We start from the raw sequence: 17,532 nt of genomic DNA, 5'->3' as shown, positions 1-17,532 counted from the left end.
GACATCGAAAAATCCTAGTTACTGCAAAGTGGCGCCCAAACTAAAAAGTGTTGGACAATGATTCATCACCACCATAATTTGGCAATTGCGTCCCTTAATTCCCAGTCGCCCTTTAAAAGCGTGAGTGTATAAGGCATTCTCGAAGCGTATTCGAAAAGTCCAGGGTTCGAGTCTCGGCGAAGGCACCGCACATTTTTCACTTCTACTTCGAAACAGCCTAATGACTCTCCAAATTATAATGAAATAAAAATAAATCTTGCAACAGAAAACACACTTACCCTATCTGGCGTAAGCAGCGGTCCCCATCGCGCACGCGCAGATGCCTATAGCCACAGATGCTGTGATAAAGTAGTAATAGCTCGAGGGTTTAAAAAAAGGTTAGAAGTGATTTAGCGCTTTTAATAATTCAACGCAAAATGCCGTTTCAAGACTTAAAAGCCCTTCTGGGCTAACGGCCCTTTGGACTTTAAAAAAAAAAAAAAAAAAAGAGAAAACCTCTAGAATTTTTTTTTTTCTTTATGCACTTTTTCCTTAAAGGATAGCACAAAATAGTGGGTAATGCTGTATTGGTCAAGATAATAGGTTATTGTGGATTGATTTGTAAATAATTCCTTCATCTTTTAACTTTTACATAATACTCCTTTAAATTATTCTTATGTTCATCGCCATAAGTTTAAATTGTATCGGTCTAACAAGGCTTTAGCTACATTAAATTTGTTTGCAAGTTGTATTTTGTGAAACAGTATAACGGTAGCTCATTAAGTTTCGCTTTTTTTTTAAAAACGACTGCCGTAAGTTAAACATATACATTCCTAAAATTCAAGATTGCTTCATACCTCTGCGGCACATTATTCTCATTCATGATTAACGAAATGTAGAACGTAAAATTTCCAACATCAAAGCTATATTTGCTACTTCTTCCTTTGTTGTAAAAGATTGGATTAGAATATTTGAGATTCTAAGACGTGCTGCAAATTTCTTTTAAACTAATTCGATGCTCTGCAATCTTGATCTAATAACATTCTAGTTACTTCCATTCCGACACTGCGATTTTTGTAGCTCTTAAAATTTATTACGAATTTCTTGTTAAGGTAAAAAAAGGATTTAAAAAATTACAAAAGACTGTGTTTCTGTGTAATTCATCAGAAATTGTAATAAACATCATTGGGTTTACTGAAATAATATTGCATATGTTTATGAGTATTAACTGGAAATATATTCTAATCTAGTATCATTGAATATATCCGGGATCAAGGGCTTTTTTCTTCGTTATCAGGGAGTGTCCTCTAAATGAGAATGCAATGATATGAGATGGGTAATGTCCGTAAACAGAGATTCTAATTCGTTATAAATTAAGTATTTTAACATGCCGCGAAGACAGTATAGTGGTTAAAAATACAAACGGTAAAAAAAGCTTCTGTTAGCAAAGGTTTTTTAAATTATAAAGGATGATTTGATAAAGATCATAGCATTTATTGCTGAATATCACATCATAGCATTTAATGCACATCATGCCATTTAATGCGCATCACAGCATTTATCGTTTTCTATTTACTTGCTGATGCTTTGTAATTAATAGACTAATAGATAAATATATTTATTGACAATTAAAATAATCATTTATTCATCTATAAAAAAGCATTACTACACGCTTAAGTTAATCATTAATGTACGACTACTTTGCTTATTATCGATTAAATACACTCTGACACTGTCGTACAATTCTCAGTTTCGTCTAAAATGATTTTATATTAAATTAATCATCGTCTAAATATTATTACTCTAGAACTTTGCCAGGAAAGGTGCTAATACCGTGTTAGAATCACTATCGACTGACTGATGGCGCAGTATGACAAAGTGTATGACTAGTGTCATTTGAATATTGTATTTTGGAATAATATAGCTGTATGGCACTACATAGTCCTTGCCCCGATTAATTTTTGTCTAACTTATTAGCCAGGAACATCACGCAAGGTAATTTCAGTTGCTATGTGAGTGAGTAAGTGATTGGGTTTACAAATATCTGTATCTGCTTAATTTGATGCATCCTCTCTACTTCCATATTTAATGCTTCTGTTTTTTTATAATGACAGTAATTTATTCTATTAAAATTAAAACATATAAATGAAATAGAACCTTTGTTTTTCATTATCATGTTATGCTACTTCTATGTGAATCATCCATGTGGCCTAGCAAATCGATAGCTTTGAAAGTTGTTGCCATTCTATCCAGCATAACCTTAAGTAACCATATGTGGAGTCAGGAGTATAGCAAAATTGTTATAGGTCTTGAGTTTCGGTGCAATGTAATATTTTCAATCTATTTTTTAATTAAAAATAACGTATTATTCATCAGTATAAATAAAAGAAAGTTTGAAAATTGTGTATATTTCCTAATAAATTTTGTATTTTTATGTCATTTTAATTTATTAATTTATGTATTTTTATACTTTCAAATTAAAACATTATACTGCTCCTTAATGTAAAAACGAACCAGGAACCATACATATTTCTTTTATTTATTAAAAGAAATATGTATATTTTATTTATTAAAAGAAATATGTAGCTTAATAATTTATATGGATTTCAGGGATATTTAAAAATATCATTTATACCATTATAAATACAATAAAATACAATAAAATATCATTTATACCATTATCACTCTTTGCAAAGTCAGCGATTTCAATAGCAATAATTCTGTAGTTCTGACACTTTGTCACTTGTGTGACATTGACTTGTCCACGAATTTCACGTGGAGTGGAGTGCAGGATGGCGTCTACAGTCGGTTTGAGTACCTTAATAGATGATAGATTTGCTCAGTTCCATCTCAAATTGAAAGGAAGTTTCCCAGGGAAAGGTCCAGAGTTCACTCACCCTTCTTTTCCTACCACTAAATCACTCAAGAGGGCTTTCGGCTCACTAAGGATTTTTAACGGCTCACGTTGTAATAGTTATAATAAATCCTGTAAATACCTTGATAATTCGAAGACTGCTGCATAGGTACATAAGATGACATTCAGAGACAGACGTGGCGAAAAACAAGACATAATTTATTTCAGCACACTTAATTTTCGATACATATTCTCATTCACACATCATTGTGCATGCGATATACACCCCACAATTTTATATAGTAGCCTATTACGTCTTTAGACAATGAACGAAACAAAGAGATGAATGACACGTAGTAGCAAAACGAGATCAAAGAGGAAAGTAAATGCGCATTCAATAAATGTGAAATATTATATAAATAGTGAAATGTTTCTGATTGGAGACAAAATATCCGCATTGCTGCGTTTACATAAAATGCATAAGATCGCATGATGATGATGATGATGTACCGTTTTTGAGATGATGCACCGTAGATTCATACATTGTAAAAACTTTGCAGTTTGGGGACAAGAAAGGGGCGTAGACAAGTTAAAAGGACTTTTTCCAATTTAAAGTTAGAAGTTTATTTTCCTATTTTACATCTTACACACCTATCTTATATATATATAAGAGCATCCAGCTCTTCTCCAGGATTTGGGCTTGAGTTTCATTGCATGGCAACAAGCTATACTAACGAGTATGTCGATAAGTGTGGCTCACTAATTGTTATTTTACTGTTGTCTATATTGGACTTCTGAAAATGAGAACAGTTACACAGCCACCCTCAAACCAGAAAGCTCCATTAAAAAGCGCAGTTCAAAATTCACAGAAAATTACCCTATATATATATGGAGATTATCAATCAAGCTTCAAACTATTCCCTTTTATGATTTCAAATTTTGATTCCAAGTCTTACTCTCGTGATATTTAGAGGACTTTTCGACCTTCGGTTAATTATTCCATCAGTGTGGATCATGCGGTACACAAATGCAAATTTTGAACTTCCTAGGACTTGTCGGATTCGAGGTATTTTCGGAAGTACATCCAACTTATAATTTTATGCATGCTGCATCTGGTATAAACATTTGTACCGTAATTGGCATTAATAAAAGATTTTTAAACACAATATTGTTTGTTACACCACATGCAACGTTTGATTTAATTTTACTCTTTATTCCAAGTTAAAATATTTTCTTAATTTAATGCCCTTGCTATAATTTGAATTTCACTGAATACGCTGGTCAAATGATAGATATATTTTTTCTTCATTGAAATAATAGGAAACCAAAAAAATAATAACTTTAATTTTAATGCACATAATATTTGGCAGCTCACTTATTATATTTAACAATACCACTTTCTCAAGCTATGTTTGACCCTGTGACGACCGTCATAGGCCTTTTTTTTTCTTTTCGTGCCTTTTGAGCTAAAGTTGAAAGTAGGTTGGTTATAATTAACCCTATTCAGACTCCTGTCGAATCTGTTCTGCCGATCGAATTTTGATGAAATTTGGTATATACGTTATATGGACTAAGGGGAAAAGATTTCTGCAATAAAAAAGTAGTTCAGATTTTGATCACCAGATGGCAATTTTCAAAACTTCTTTATGCAAATTAGTCAAACCTATAACGAGACTTGTAGCCAGGGGCAGAAAATCATTCTGTGTGCCTTCGTCATCGTTAATCATGCCCTTACAGAAGAAAGATCGAGCTTCACTGGTAAAACCGTTTTATCAGACCATTGTCTTTATGCAAGATGGAGCAACTTCCCACATTGGGCGCCAATGCTTCGTGGTAACTTTGGCGAGAATCGTGTAATATCCAGAGCTTTTTCTGATGCCTGGCCTCCTCGTTCACCCGACTTTAATCCCTGTGATTTCTCTTTGCGGGGATTCCTAAAAGACCGTGTTTATGGCGAAAGAATTATGACTTTACCTGAGTTGAAAAAAAGCATTACACGCCATCTTGCTGAAATCCCTCGAGGCTTCGCGCTACCATTGAACACGCTATAATGCGCTTTCAACACGTAACTGATGTCAATGGAGCACACATTGAGCACATTCTGTAATTGAATAAATTTTAATGATTCTGACAGATATTTTGTCCTTCTTTAGGCGCCAGAATTCCCCCTGGGGGTCAAAATTTTAACTAATTTTATTGCGGAAATCGTTTTTCCATGTAACAAATATACCAAATGTCATCGGATTTCAAAAGGTAGAACGGGTTCTAGAGTGGTCTGAATAGGATCAATTTAATTATAACCACCCTGTAAATCCACCATCATATTCTTCTGTATTATTAATATATTCTCAGTTACTCTTGTATATTCCAGCACTTCTGGAAACAGAGAAAAAGAGGAAAGTCAGTGTTTATTTATGTGCAGCTTTCATACTAGCGCATGCTCCGAAGAAATTCAGAGCGAAGAAATTTCTGATATGCAGACATCTCACGCATTTTAGTACAACCGCACTAATATGATAAGAGCCTGGAAGAAATTTCCAAACACGAAAATAAACCTCATCATTAGCTTTGATGAATTTAAAAGATATCTTGCATTTTGATAAATTGCCGGTTCAGCTAAATGTATGATTTTTCGTTATTATTTTCTTTCTAAAACATAAAATGGAGGACAAGTATTTACAAATTATGAAACTCGCTTCAGGTAGGTTGAAAATGTTTTTGTAAACGTTAAAAATGTGAAATATGACGAATTAACTCGTTTTATATTTAAGAAACAAACGCACGGCGTCATTTAAGAGGAAAACGTTTTACTAGCATCTGAAATCAGAGATTATTGTGCTCATTATGCCAATTAATTAGTTAAGTAAATGGAGAACTCCTCCGATGAAGTTAAACTAAGATGGTGTAATAAAATAATTTTTTTCCCTATTGTCTTGCTCTGTTATTTTAAAAAATGTGTTTTAAATATGTGATTTTGTACTCTAGGACTTTAAATTCTTGCCAATCTTTTTTAAACTGCAAATCTATTATAAACAATTAGTAAAAAACTGTTTTAGGAGCTAAGCTGTACCTAAGCGCGAATATGAGATAGTATAATTTTGTTATTTATAATTTTCAGTCCTTTATTTTTTAATTTATTAAAATTTTAATATTAAACTCTTCATCGATATATTAGGTTGTAATTAGAAGGTTTCAAATTACTCTTTTTCCTTTCTTTTGTTTTCTGTAAATGTCTAGATTTTTTCCAGCATAACAAAAATTTATAATGATCTTTTGCGTCTTATGAGAAAAATGATGTAATAGACAGGCGCTGTAGAAAAAATGGATTTACTATACTCTCATAATTTGGGGAATTTTATCATTAAAATATATTTAATTAAAATTAATTATTCGTAGCTATAATTGAAAATAGTTACAGCAAAATTCACCTGCTCAACACTGCTTAAAATGAAAATAAACTTTCCTTGCTTTATGGGTCATTACTGCTGTTTATTTTTCCTGTATTGATTTAAATTAAAAAAGAAAAAGACTTTAAGATTTTTTTTCTCTGATATATAATAAAACAATTATCTCCGTACCTAAAACATTTTTATTATGTTTTCTTCGAATATTTATTAAAATGATACCTAGAGTTTAAAACATACATATAACTTGCTTTCATTTTGATGCGAACATTCATAATGAATTAAGAGTGGAAATACTTTCAACAAAACTTTTATATGAAAAGTCAAATATGGTGTTAAACTATAGTATCCATGATATTTTAAGCTTGTATGGTATTTAAAGTGTTATTTTGGAGTAAAAAAGACTCATTCTTCACGAAAATTTATGTATTTTGTTTCTCCTAAATGCATAGATCAAATTTAAAAAAAAAATGCTTTCTAGCGAAATTCTTCGTTTTTATTGCGTTTTTCATAGCGCATATTGTGATAAGTACTTGCATTTGCTTGAAAAGAGATCTTAGTGAGAAGAGTATATGAAAGATTTTAATGTTAAGTATCTACATATGTCCAGCCATCTCATTTCAAAATACTAAAAATAGGTCATTCCCTTCTAATTTGCAGTAGTTAAAGCATCCTATCAAACGCTTTTTTATTTGTTGCTTACCATAATTATAATAACCTATTTCTTATTTTAATATCTACTTTCCTAGTTTTTCTAAACAATGTATCATTTGTTTTATGGACGTCCAAAAGGCAACACGAGGGAGGATAAGATACATCACAGACAAATTTATTTCAGAAATTAGACATAGTATCAGTGTTAACTGATTCGATATACAGCCTTCTTTGAGGAGAGAAAGACGAGAAAATCATTAATGAGTGTCGATTTCATATTTTTCAATAACCGCTCCATACGCCGCAGCACTGAGTAGAAGAGGCTTTGGATATGCTGTTGAAGAATGGCAGTCCATGCTGCCTCCACACCAACCAGAGTTTATCTGGTGTACCCGTGAGTACGATGTCGCGCTAGGCATTCTCCAATCATTGACTAGACGTGTTCGATGGGCGATACATCTGGAGAATGGGCAGGCCAGAGTAGTAATATGGGGGGCTAAGAAGGCATACTCATCGGAAGGTTAATGAAAGCACTTGGCCTTTAGCAGATTTGCTTGTGAACTCCTTAGACTTTTGAGAAGACATATGCAGAGAATATAAGATATATTTACATTTATGTGAAGGTAGCCGCCAGCAAGTAAATCAGTAAACGTAAAGTGATACAAAATAGGACTCTGCTCTGAAAGGCGACGATGCATAAATAATTATGTTTTGTGAGGAGAGCTCACTTTTTCCTTGTTAATTCAGATTTTACAGAAGAGTTGTTGTACTACCATTTTATGTTAAAGACTGAAGCGTTTTGAATGCAATTTGTAAAGATTCTACTGTTATCAAAAGATTAATTTAGATTTCTTGTAATAGCTTTCCCGTACATTATAATAGTAACCAAACACGAACATATTTATTTTTATTACAGAAAGAAATGGAGCGAAGAATAAATTATTGCATGAGATTTCTATATTCAATTTTTAGCTATGATGTAGGATTAAAAAGCAATATTTCTACAGTTCGGTATTTTTATTCATATGCTTTCATTGTATTCTGAAACACTGAGCTATTCAAGTTGCTTATTAATTTTTATTCTCTAAATGGAGTAGTAAAATTATAAAAAACGAATAAACTCGGCTTTTTATTCGAACAGTTGCTTCTAGTTCCCTTATAAGAAAACTAAATTTGGTTTTTGAGACGAAATTCGTAGATAAATATTTCATTGATATTTTAATATAGCATTTGTCTTACCTATTTCAGCAATTTCAGGAATAGCTATCTGTGACAACAGAAGACCAAAAAAAAAAAAAGATGCACTAAAAAGTATATAAGCTCCGTTTCTGGTTAGAAGTAACTTTGGTAATGATCAATTTATTCTTTCCTTTTTCCTTCGAAAAGGAAAGTTCTTTTATTCATTCTTTCGTCCTAACAATTTGTTAGATCGTTATGGCAATTGTTTGTTCGAAATGCGGGTAAACGAGCCAATTATAAAGAGTTTAATTGCACTTGCAGATAAATATAGTAACAAATAAATCCTTAAGCAATAGCCGGATTTCGTTTAATTACGCATAGAATCGTCTCTAAGCAACATTATTTTTAGAAATGATAGGCGTTGTTTTGCTCAAGGAGAACGATCTTGCATCATATTTACGTATTTCTAAGAAGGTGGTGTGGTGTGGTGTGGTGTATTTAATTATGGCAAAGCACACGAGGGCTATCTGCCTAAAGGGAGGGATGCCTTTCGTGGAGGACTTTCTAAGGGAAACTGGCTCGTATACACGTTACACATGGGGAAAACCACGAAAACGCCCATGCAGCCAGCCCGTTCGCGGGATTCGAACCTCAGACCGAACTACCAGTGTTCAGCGTCTTTACCGCTCGGCCGCTGGTGGGCTCATTTCTAAGAAGGAAAGAAACGTCAACGCACCTATCCGTAAGGAAATTTTAAAAAAGTCAACTCGTGCAATTTCATAGCTTTAATTTTTCATTTTTAAGTATCTCACTTTGGAGGTGAAACAGAAATAAATCTGAAATCACGCATTCAGAATGTCAGATTAAATTACAAACTTAACCTCACTGATTAAATCTAGAACAGGGGTTTTCGTATTTTTTGGCCCATGCATCCGTTTCAGCATGGTAAGAAGAATAATTTTCCCTTTCTTTCCAACACTTGAAAAACGTATTATACGGTATTTCTTCCTCCTTTCTGCATGCCTTTCTGGTGTAACGGCAGCACACTTGGTGTGTATTTGAGAGGTCCAGGTTCGAGCTCCCGCGAGGGAATTACTCATTTTCATGTCTCTTGCTTCAAAAAAATTCACAACGACTCTTCAGTGGCGCCCGAACTAAAACAAAATTTGTTGGATGATGATTCTTCATTACCAGGATTTGACGATTGTGCCCCCTTATCCTCAGTTGTTCTTTAAAAGGGGGAGTATGTAAGCTATTTTCTCCCTTCTTTCTGTCTGCCTTCGTAGTGTAACGGTGGCACATTCGGCGCGTATTCGAGAGGTCCAGAGTTCGAGTCTCGGGGACGTCATTGAGGATTTCTTCGATTTCTTTGTTTCGGAAAATTCTAAAGCGACTCTACAGTGGCGCCCGAACTAAACGGTGGTGGATGATAATTCTTCACCACCAGGATTTGGCGATTCGGTCCTCTAAACCCCAGTCGCACTTTAAAATGAGGGTACATAAGGTATTTTCTTCCTCCTTTATACACGCCTTCGTGGCCAACGGTAGCACATTTTGCGTGTATTCGAGTGGTGCAGGTTCGAGTCCCGGCGAGGGTATTGCTTATTTTTCTCGTCCCCTGCTTCAAAAAATTCTAATACCTCTATAACATGTATGCATTTATTTAGATTTAGATTGTTTTCTAACGTGTTTTATACATTCAGCAACAAAAGTACAGAAAATGTTAGTAAATATCCAAATTTGAATAAAAGAAGTTTTCTGTATTCATAAACTGAAACCAAATGCTTAACAGCTGACCGCATACCCCATAAAATTATAGTATTCTCCTCCTGGTTGAGCTTTTGCTTTTTACTTCTTTTTCATCTCAAGATTATTATAGCTTTCAGATATTTTTGTAAGTAGCTCGTAAGTAATGCATTCATTATGCATGAAATGTTCAATATTTTACGGTGAAATGAAAACTTTATTTTTGTAATCTTTAATCAACATTTTAGTCTTTTTCCTTGTTCTACGAATATTTATTACAGACTGAATTTTGTATCTCTTTATGCAAATATTGCACAGATATCACACAAAGCTTCTGAAAATAGGGTAATCAGTAGGGAGCCGATCAGGTGAACAAAGACAAGATGAATGAAGGAAAAAAAAGTCTCATAATTTTAATTTCAGTTCTGTCTATAATGAGGCAGGTGGTCCAGCATTATCTTGTAATGGTAATGAATTGTTCCTGTTCATCATGAAAAATTGTTTAGACTATACAGTTTTTGAATTACTTCAATTTCTATGTCAATAATACATAAGTAAAAGACAGTATAGTTTTATAGTGGAACTTTACTTGGCTTGCTCTAGATATTAGTTTAATCGTCTTAGACGGCTGGAAGAATTATCCTGTGTTATTATCTTATTTCATTTCAGTACCAGAATGATAAGCAATGTGAAACAACTAAAGGATTTGTTTGAATTTCAGCGGGTATTACAGAATTGTAATAATTATCAAAATTAGCCTCTGTTTCTTGCGGGGTGGACAGACAACAATATTTCAAATTATCTATAATTGAGAATTTAAATTAAAAACTTAACAGCCTGGCTGCATGATGATGAAAGCCGGTTCATGAAGACGTAGATGCATAAAGACGCAGTAAAGATATATAAAATATATTAGCAGTCGGGGTAATGGCTAATTTAGCACTTTTTTTCCTTCAGTAACACATTCTTAACATGAATTACTCAAAGTAATGGGGGTTACCTTCGGATCAGCTCTTCATGACATTGTGCCTTACCTACATTTTAATAACAATTTGTTTCGATGGTAGGAAACGCTGCAAGAGGATGCAAATTGACAGGAGAGAAGAGAGGGAAAAAATGCGATGTATAAAAGATAAAAACCCGGATCAGAATAAATGAGTTTTGATTCCGCTTCATTTTAATTAGTTATCTGATTTTCGGTTTCCAAAATTTATGTTATATAAGTTTCTGCGTAATTAGACTTTATATAAGAATCATATGAGAAATATTAATTTTGAAATGATGCAGTTTATAGGGATTTATTAGAAGCAGTTATCAGTTTTAAAATGGAAAGAAGAAATAACCAAGTTAAAATGGGGAGTTTAAGAACTATTACAAATTAAGGTTAGTATATTATTTTGCTATATTTATGCAAATGGATAGTTGAATATGTAAACTATTATACATTTGTCTCGAGTACTGATTCAAAAGTACGGATAAGTGAATTTTTACCTCTAAATTTCAATAACAAAGAAACAGACAAAGGCTACTGCTTGATTAATTGTCGTATTTTTATTGATTTTTATTCTTTGTAACGCGGTTGCAATAAAATGCGGTATAATGCAGTTCTCTCTGTTTAAATTTTAGACAAAGAATATGGATTTCTTAGGGACAAGTAAGTAGAAGCTTCTCTGAAGTGAATTTAATTGAAATAAAAGTTCTAGGAAGAGGAATTAAAAATTTTTAAGATAAAATACATATCCCTTTATGTTGCCTTTTAATCAAGCTTTCAAACAAATAGATTTCAAGGATGCAGTATTAAAACATGCAGCAAAGTATGGCTCTTAAATGTAAAAAATAACACTAATTTTGTATCATCATGCTACTTGCTTTGAATTTCCCAAACCTTATTGAAGAAACCAACGGTCAAAAAAGGGATAGTAAAAAGCATTCATTGAAAACTACTGCACAAGTGAAATATGTTAAGAATCCATTGCATTTTGGAATTTTTTAATTAAAATTACCGTAGTGAGACAAATGTTACTTAATTTAACGAAACATAGGCTGAGTAGCAACAAAAGAATATTTCTGAAAATGGCAATATGTAAAAATAGGATAAGAAATCAGGTGAAAACTTCTTTAAAAACATCTCATTTGAGAAAGAAAAAATTAAAACTTTCATTAGCAAAAGATTTTACTGTACTGCCAATGTGATTATTTTTCCTGTATGTAAAAATGATGTGATTACTATGCGTATAGCTGTACTCCATCACTATTCCACAAAACATGTTAAAACGCGTCATTGAAGTCTTTATCCAAGCGGAAAGCACAGCACATCCAAGCAGAAGAATAACGTTTAGAGGACATTATTTTCAAGGTTCAAGGAATAGCATGAAATTTAAATGTTATTTTTACAGAAACACGCACCTACATTGTTAAAATTGCTTTTATAAATTTCTCTACCTTGTTATGTTAAACCCCTGTCATTGGAAATACATATGTACACTTAATAGTTGAGAAATTTTTAATAAATTCCTGTATAACGATAACGTAAGTTGCAATATCTTAATATTTTTCTTTATGTAAAAATATATTCTCCATTGTAATACTAAACATCTTGTCCCATTTCATATTTAAAGTATTCATTGGGTATTCCGAACTATCATCCATTAGTATCCGAAAGACGTACTCGAAGCACTAATACATGCATTTCATAACATGATCCATAAACCAATCAGAAGGTAAAATATAAAATACGGTTATTGCAACATCGCATTAGTGCGATCAATTTCTCTTCTCAAACCAATACATTTTGATGCTGCTGGTGATCGTTGTAAGAAGCTTATCTTCATCGGAGTCTTAATTATGATTGGCACACATCGGATGGAGCTTGAGCAGCAATTCCAGGTTTCGACAGTCCCTTTCGTTGTCATAGCAACACTTATAAGTGATGATTACAACACTGCAAGTAGACAGTTTTACATTAAGGGTTATATATTTTCAGATAAAGTGCATTCTTATTGAACATGCGCAGCTTCTACTATCTACCTTTAGAGCAATTTCTTGTCTCCTGAGAATAAATCGGTTGCAGTCCATTTGTAATGCTTGTTTATAAGATAATGAAAAATGCTTTTTATTCTTAAGGATCTCCGAAAATGTAACTGCAGTAAACTTCAGCTATCCCATCACTTGGCTTTTTCTCTTCTTTCGCGCTAATAAAATTTAAATTTTCGATAATCTCTTACTTAATTTCAATGCTTTCAATTCTATAAAAAAGATAATAAATTGCAGAACATATTTTTCTGAAGAAGCTGCTAAACTACCACATTTTTCCGATTCTGAAGTGCATCTATTTTGCCTACTATTCTATTTTGCCATCTATTTTGTAAAAGTCGTGCTGGATTTCCGTTACTATTAGTGCCTCGCTTACGAGAATCCTTTTACTCTCTTACGGATTTAGCTTAGTTTGGAAAAGTTCATTGATTATCCTTTAGAAACCTCTGAGGCGATTTTACGTTTCTCTTCCTTCATTAACCTTCAAAAGGTCTGTTACCTAAAAATTGCTAATAGCCGGAAGTTTTCAGCCAAACTCATTTAAGTTCTGTATCATTTAAATTGGCAGGAGATGTCCGGTGTTTCCAAGCAGAAACCTAGTCTTCTTTTATTTAGCGCAATCTTTTTGCTTGTAATATTTTCTTCAAGTATTCCGTTATTAATAATATTGATTTTCATTTATAATTTTGCATCTAATTATTTTAAAGCCATTCATTATATGTAATGCTTATACATATCGACTAAATTTGCTTTTGCGGTTGTCGGAGACGTTTCAAATCTAGTGGAGTGATGTCTATTTACCAATTTAATGTTTTCATTTTATTACGCTACATAATTCACCTTACGTTCCACTACGGGTAGCAGTTTGATTTGAAATAAAATTCATGTTTTGCTACAAGTTCAGAAAAGTGATTTATCTAGTAACCCTAACGTAACTTAACGGGTTATTTTACAAGGGTGTTTTAATCAACACATGACCTGGATCGTTATTTTCTAATGAGTTTTAAAACATTATTAACATGTTTCAATAGCCTGCCATATTGAGAATTATTGTTAAGATTGAAATCGTGGATTAAATTACCTTTTAAACCAGTTTAGATAAATATGTTAGATTATTACGTCATATTCACCTTTCTTTCACAAGTTGCAACATTGATAGTTTTTTAATTTATGTAACCTAATTGACAAAAAGGCACATTTTAGTGCTTCATTTCCGCTTGTCCGTTTGTCACGTAATAATTTTTATTGTGATACAAACTTTCACATGCAATATGCGATACCCTTCATTTCCTGCAATTTCTTCACGTACGAATTCAGTTAAAATAATTAGTCTGAAATATCGTTAATTTTAAGTATAATAAGAACCAACAAATACTTTCACATTAATTCTAGAGTGTGGCACTATTCTGTATTGTTTACTTCTTTATTTGACTTATTAATTAATGCAATATTTTGAGTTACACTGTTATAACCACAATAAAATTCCTCAATGATTTGTTTATTTCAAAATCTCTTACCCGAAATAATTTATATAGAGTATAAACTTGTTTTGTTTACGCTAACAATTTAAATTAATATAGGTTATAAAAATCAGCAGGAATGTTTAATTTATTTAGCAGATAGATGTTTTGGGAAAATTTAATTTTTACAGCTCCTGAGTTTAGATGTTTACTTAAAAAAATTAATCTGTAGCTAGCAAGAGTAAACAAATTAGTAAATTTTACTTAATTAGAATTGAAATATTCGAGTATTTAAACAGCAGGTTTCGTTAGCTGCAGATTATTTTCTTTTGTTTGTATAGTGATTTGTTTGTTTGTGTGTTTATTATTACTATCGTAAAAGCCTCCCTGCTTTCCAATCGTAAATTATATCTTCGTCAATAAGGTATGTTTTTTAATGTTTAAACGAAGTATCTTTTAGCTCTTTTCGTATTCAAAATATCTTTTCGTAGTCTACAAAATTTTATATCATTTATTTAAATAGAAATTTAAATAGCATTTTTGTCAGCTAATGAATAAGTTGAAATTCTTTTTAGTTTAAGATATTATTTAAAATTTTATAATTTAAATATATTCTTATGCATTGTTGATTTGTGTGATTGTTTAACTGGATTTGTTTAAATTATACGTATGTGGATATATATATATATATACTATATATTTATAAATCTCAGCGCTTATGGGTTTTTTCTTCTTTTCACCAAGCTTCGGTTTTTTATTAAGTTTATTAATGCAAATGATCTCGAAACTTACACCCTGAAAATTAACTTGGTAACCTTTTTACTCTACATAGAGAACTGTGTAAAAGTTACCTGAAGGTAATTGAATATTTTGTTGGAAAGTAATGCATGACGAGTCAGATCGGAACGATTTTAAGGAATGAGTAATGTAAGGAGATAAATATTTAGGAAGAAAGTTTCTGGTCTTTTTGGTTGGATGGTTATTTGAATAAATGAAAGTGCGCCAAGGGTGTTGTTTAAGGAAAAGGATGCCTTTTGTGAATGACTTTCAAAGGTAAACTAGCTCAAACACATGAAGAAAAACTATGAAACGTAACCTAAATCGTCCCAATATTCAGCAATCTCAATCTCTCAATCACTGGTTATTTATTTATTTAATTTTTTTAATTCACTATGTCGTTTACTTGCAGTATCTAATCTTTTCAAAGTGATGAAACAATTAATTTAATCATGAAAGAATTTTAAATCAATAGTTAAAGTGGTGAAAAGATACATTATTAGTCCAAAAGGGCTTTGTCCCTGAGGGACTATTGTTTTCGTTTTGCCGATTTTGCGTCGAATCATTCTGAAAGTGCGTTTCACTTTTCAAACTGTTAAATATTATCGCCCTGTATCATATTTAAAGAAATGAAATAATGAAGAATCTGCATAAATGTATGTATGTTCCTCACATTGCGATAAAATAACGGAATTACGTAATCCTATTGCGAATTTGGGCATCTGGATGCCCAAATTTGAAATTTGGAATTTATTTTATTATCGATTTCATATTTTGTAAACCTTTAACGAATTTTTCATTAAAAAACTCAATGATTTAAAAGCGAGCAATGGCAACACTCTAAGGGGGGGGGAACCTTTTTATCTCCAGCGTGCGAGACTGTGTATTGGAAATTCTAAAGATAGGCTCATTTTAAAATTATTTTGCGACACTGCTGTTGAACTGAATTTTATGGTTTGAGTGCAAAGAACATGATATTTAATAAACGTTAAAATAACGCCTCTTTGGACGTAATTTAAAACCTGAAACCTTTCAGACTTTCTTTTTGTTGTTTTATTTTTTTAAATTTTTAACTTAATTTAGAGAGATAGTGACTTTTTTTTTTTTTTTTTTTTGAAAAAAAAAAAAAAAAAAGGCAGAGTTGTACTAACCTAAACCACCTTTTTCTAAATATATCCATTTAAAAACAAACATATAAAAAATTTAAAATTTGAATTGAACTAACTTCATATTTAAAAAGAATGCTACTATAAATAACGTTTGTTTTTTGCATAAATTTTGCAGCGAATTTCTTAATACAATTTTCAAATATGTAATGTTTATATTGTTTTCTCCTAGTATAGTACTAGTTTATAGCTTACTAAATAAATTATCCATAAAGAAATAATGATAAATAGTTATTAAAAATTACTGATAAAGCTGCTTAATAGATATTTAATGAAAAATGTTGCTGTAGACTAAATACTAAATTAACTTTCAAAATAATTCTTACACAATGAAATTCTAAACAAAATTTTTAAATATGTCATATAAACATTTTACGCCATAACATCAAACTAATTTATATTTTTTAAATGAATGAAGCATAGTAAAATAATGATGAATGATTAATAGCTATTACTGATGAACCAGCTTAGTATTAGTGACTACGTCTACTATTAATAACATTAGTTGTTGAAAACGTTTAGAATAGCGAAATTTAAAACAAATTTTTGAAATATATCATGTATAATTTTACTGCGTCGAATTACAGTCTATACATGTAATGTGGCTATAAATATCGATCAGGGTTCAGGCAACAAATGTTTGAGTAAAATGTGCCATTACGGCTGCATGTTTTCAAGCTTTCTTCTTGATTAATATACGTAAGTTATTTAATAGATAAATGAAATTATTAAAAATACTTTCGCATTTTATCTTATCATAATTTTTATATATGAAGAAATAATACATATGAAGAAATAAAATATAAACAGAATATGTCAAAAGCTTTGTATTTTAAAATTAAACCTATTTAAGGTAACTTTTATTCTGTTCTTTTCAGCTGAACCAAAAATATAATGTGCATTGGCCAATAGAAAAAATTCAGCATTCAAAGGCTGAGGATGTTTAAGATAATTTTACTCTTCCTCTGAGGAAAACAAAAATGCTATTGTTAAAAATTTGATTTTTTTTGTTATGTTTATAATCTAATTTCATACAAATTTGTATAACTTCACTTTTGTTAATGCAGACATTTATGTAATAACCGCAAATATATTTTGTTATTAACGAAGTAAAAAATAATTTCATCTCAATTATAAATCTAAAGAATCCTCCCAAAGCCGATCATCCGTGTTTCCAAATGATTTCGAACTTCTGTGAACAGATTAAAGAGACGATGCTCAATGCCAGTGTTTATTTATTCTCCAAGAGATACTGGTCACTTTAGAGGTAGTCGTTGTTA

The 17,532-nt window shown here is 31.6% G+C and overlaps 1 protein-coding gene and 1 long non-coding RNA gene across 3 annotated transcripts in view; one reads left to right on the top strand and one right to left on the bottom strand.

Moving 5' to 3' along the window:
• Positions 1-17,532, top strand: part of LOC118187628 (synaptotagmin-15-like) — a 384,376-nt gene that overhangs the window by 168,156 nt on the left and 198,688 nt on the right. The window contains exon 1 of one of the 2 annotated variants that reach the window (XM_085822539.1): positions 5,480-5,534. The exons of the other annotated variant lie outside the window; for it this stretch is intronic. Within the exon in view, the coding sequence (XP_085678665.1) occupies positions 5,495-5,534 (40 nt within the window). The 5' untranslated portion in view covers positions 5,480-5,494. Of the gene's footprint in view, positions 1-5,479; positions 5,535-17,532 lie in introns of those variants that run through there. 2 annotated transcript variants of the gene reach the window in all.
• The window catches only part of LOC118190955 (uncharacterized), a 94,784-nt gene that overhangs the window by 70,350 nt on the left and 6,902 nt on the right, over positions 1-17,532 (bottom strand). The gene's annotated exons all lie outside the window — the stretch shown is intronic.

This window comes from Stegodyphus dumicola, chromosome 8 (genome assembly GCF_044657685.1).
Source record: "Stegodyphus dumicola isolate Sdum_Otavi_A_Nest chromosome 8, ASM4465768v1".
In the NCBI taxonomy this organism is placed as follows: Eukaryota; Metazoa; Arthropoda; class Arachnida; order Araneae; family Eresidae; genus Stegodyphus; species Stegodyphus dumicola.
The sequence above is the reverse complement of the archived record's forward strand: the minus strand, read 5'-3'. Positions and strand labels throughout refer to the sequence as shown.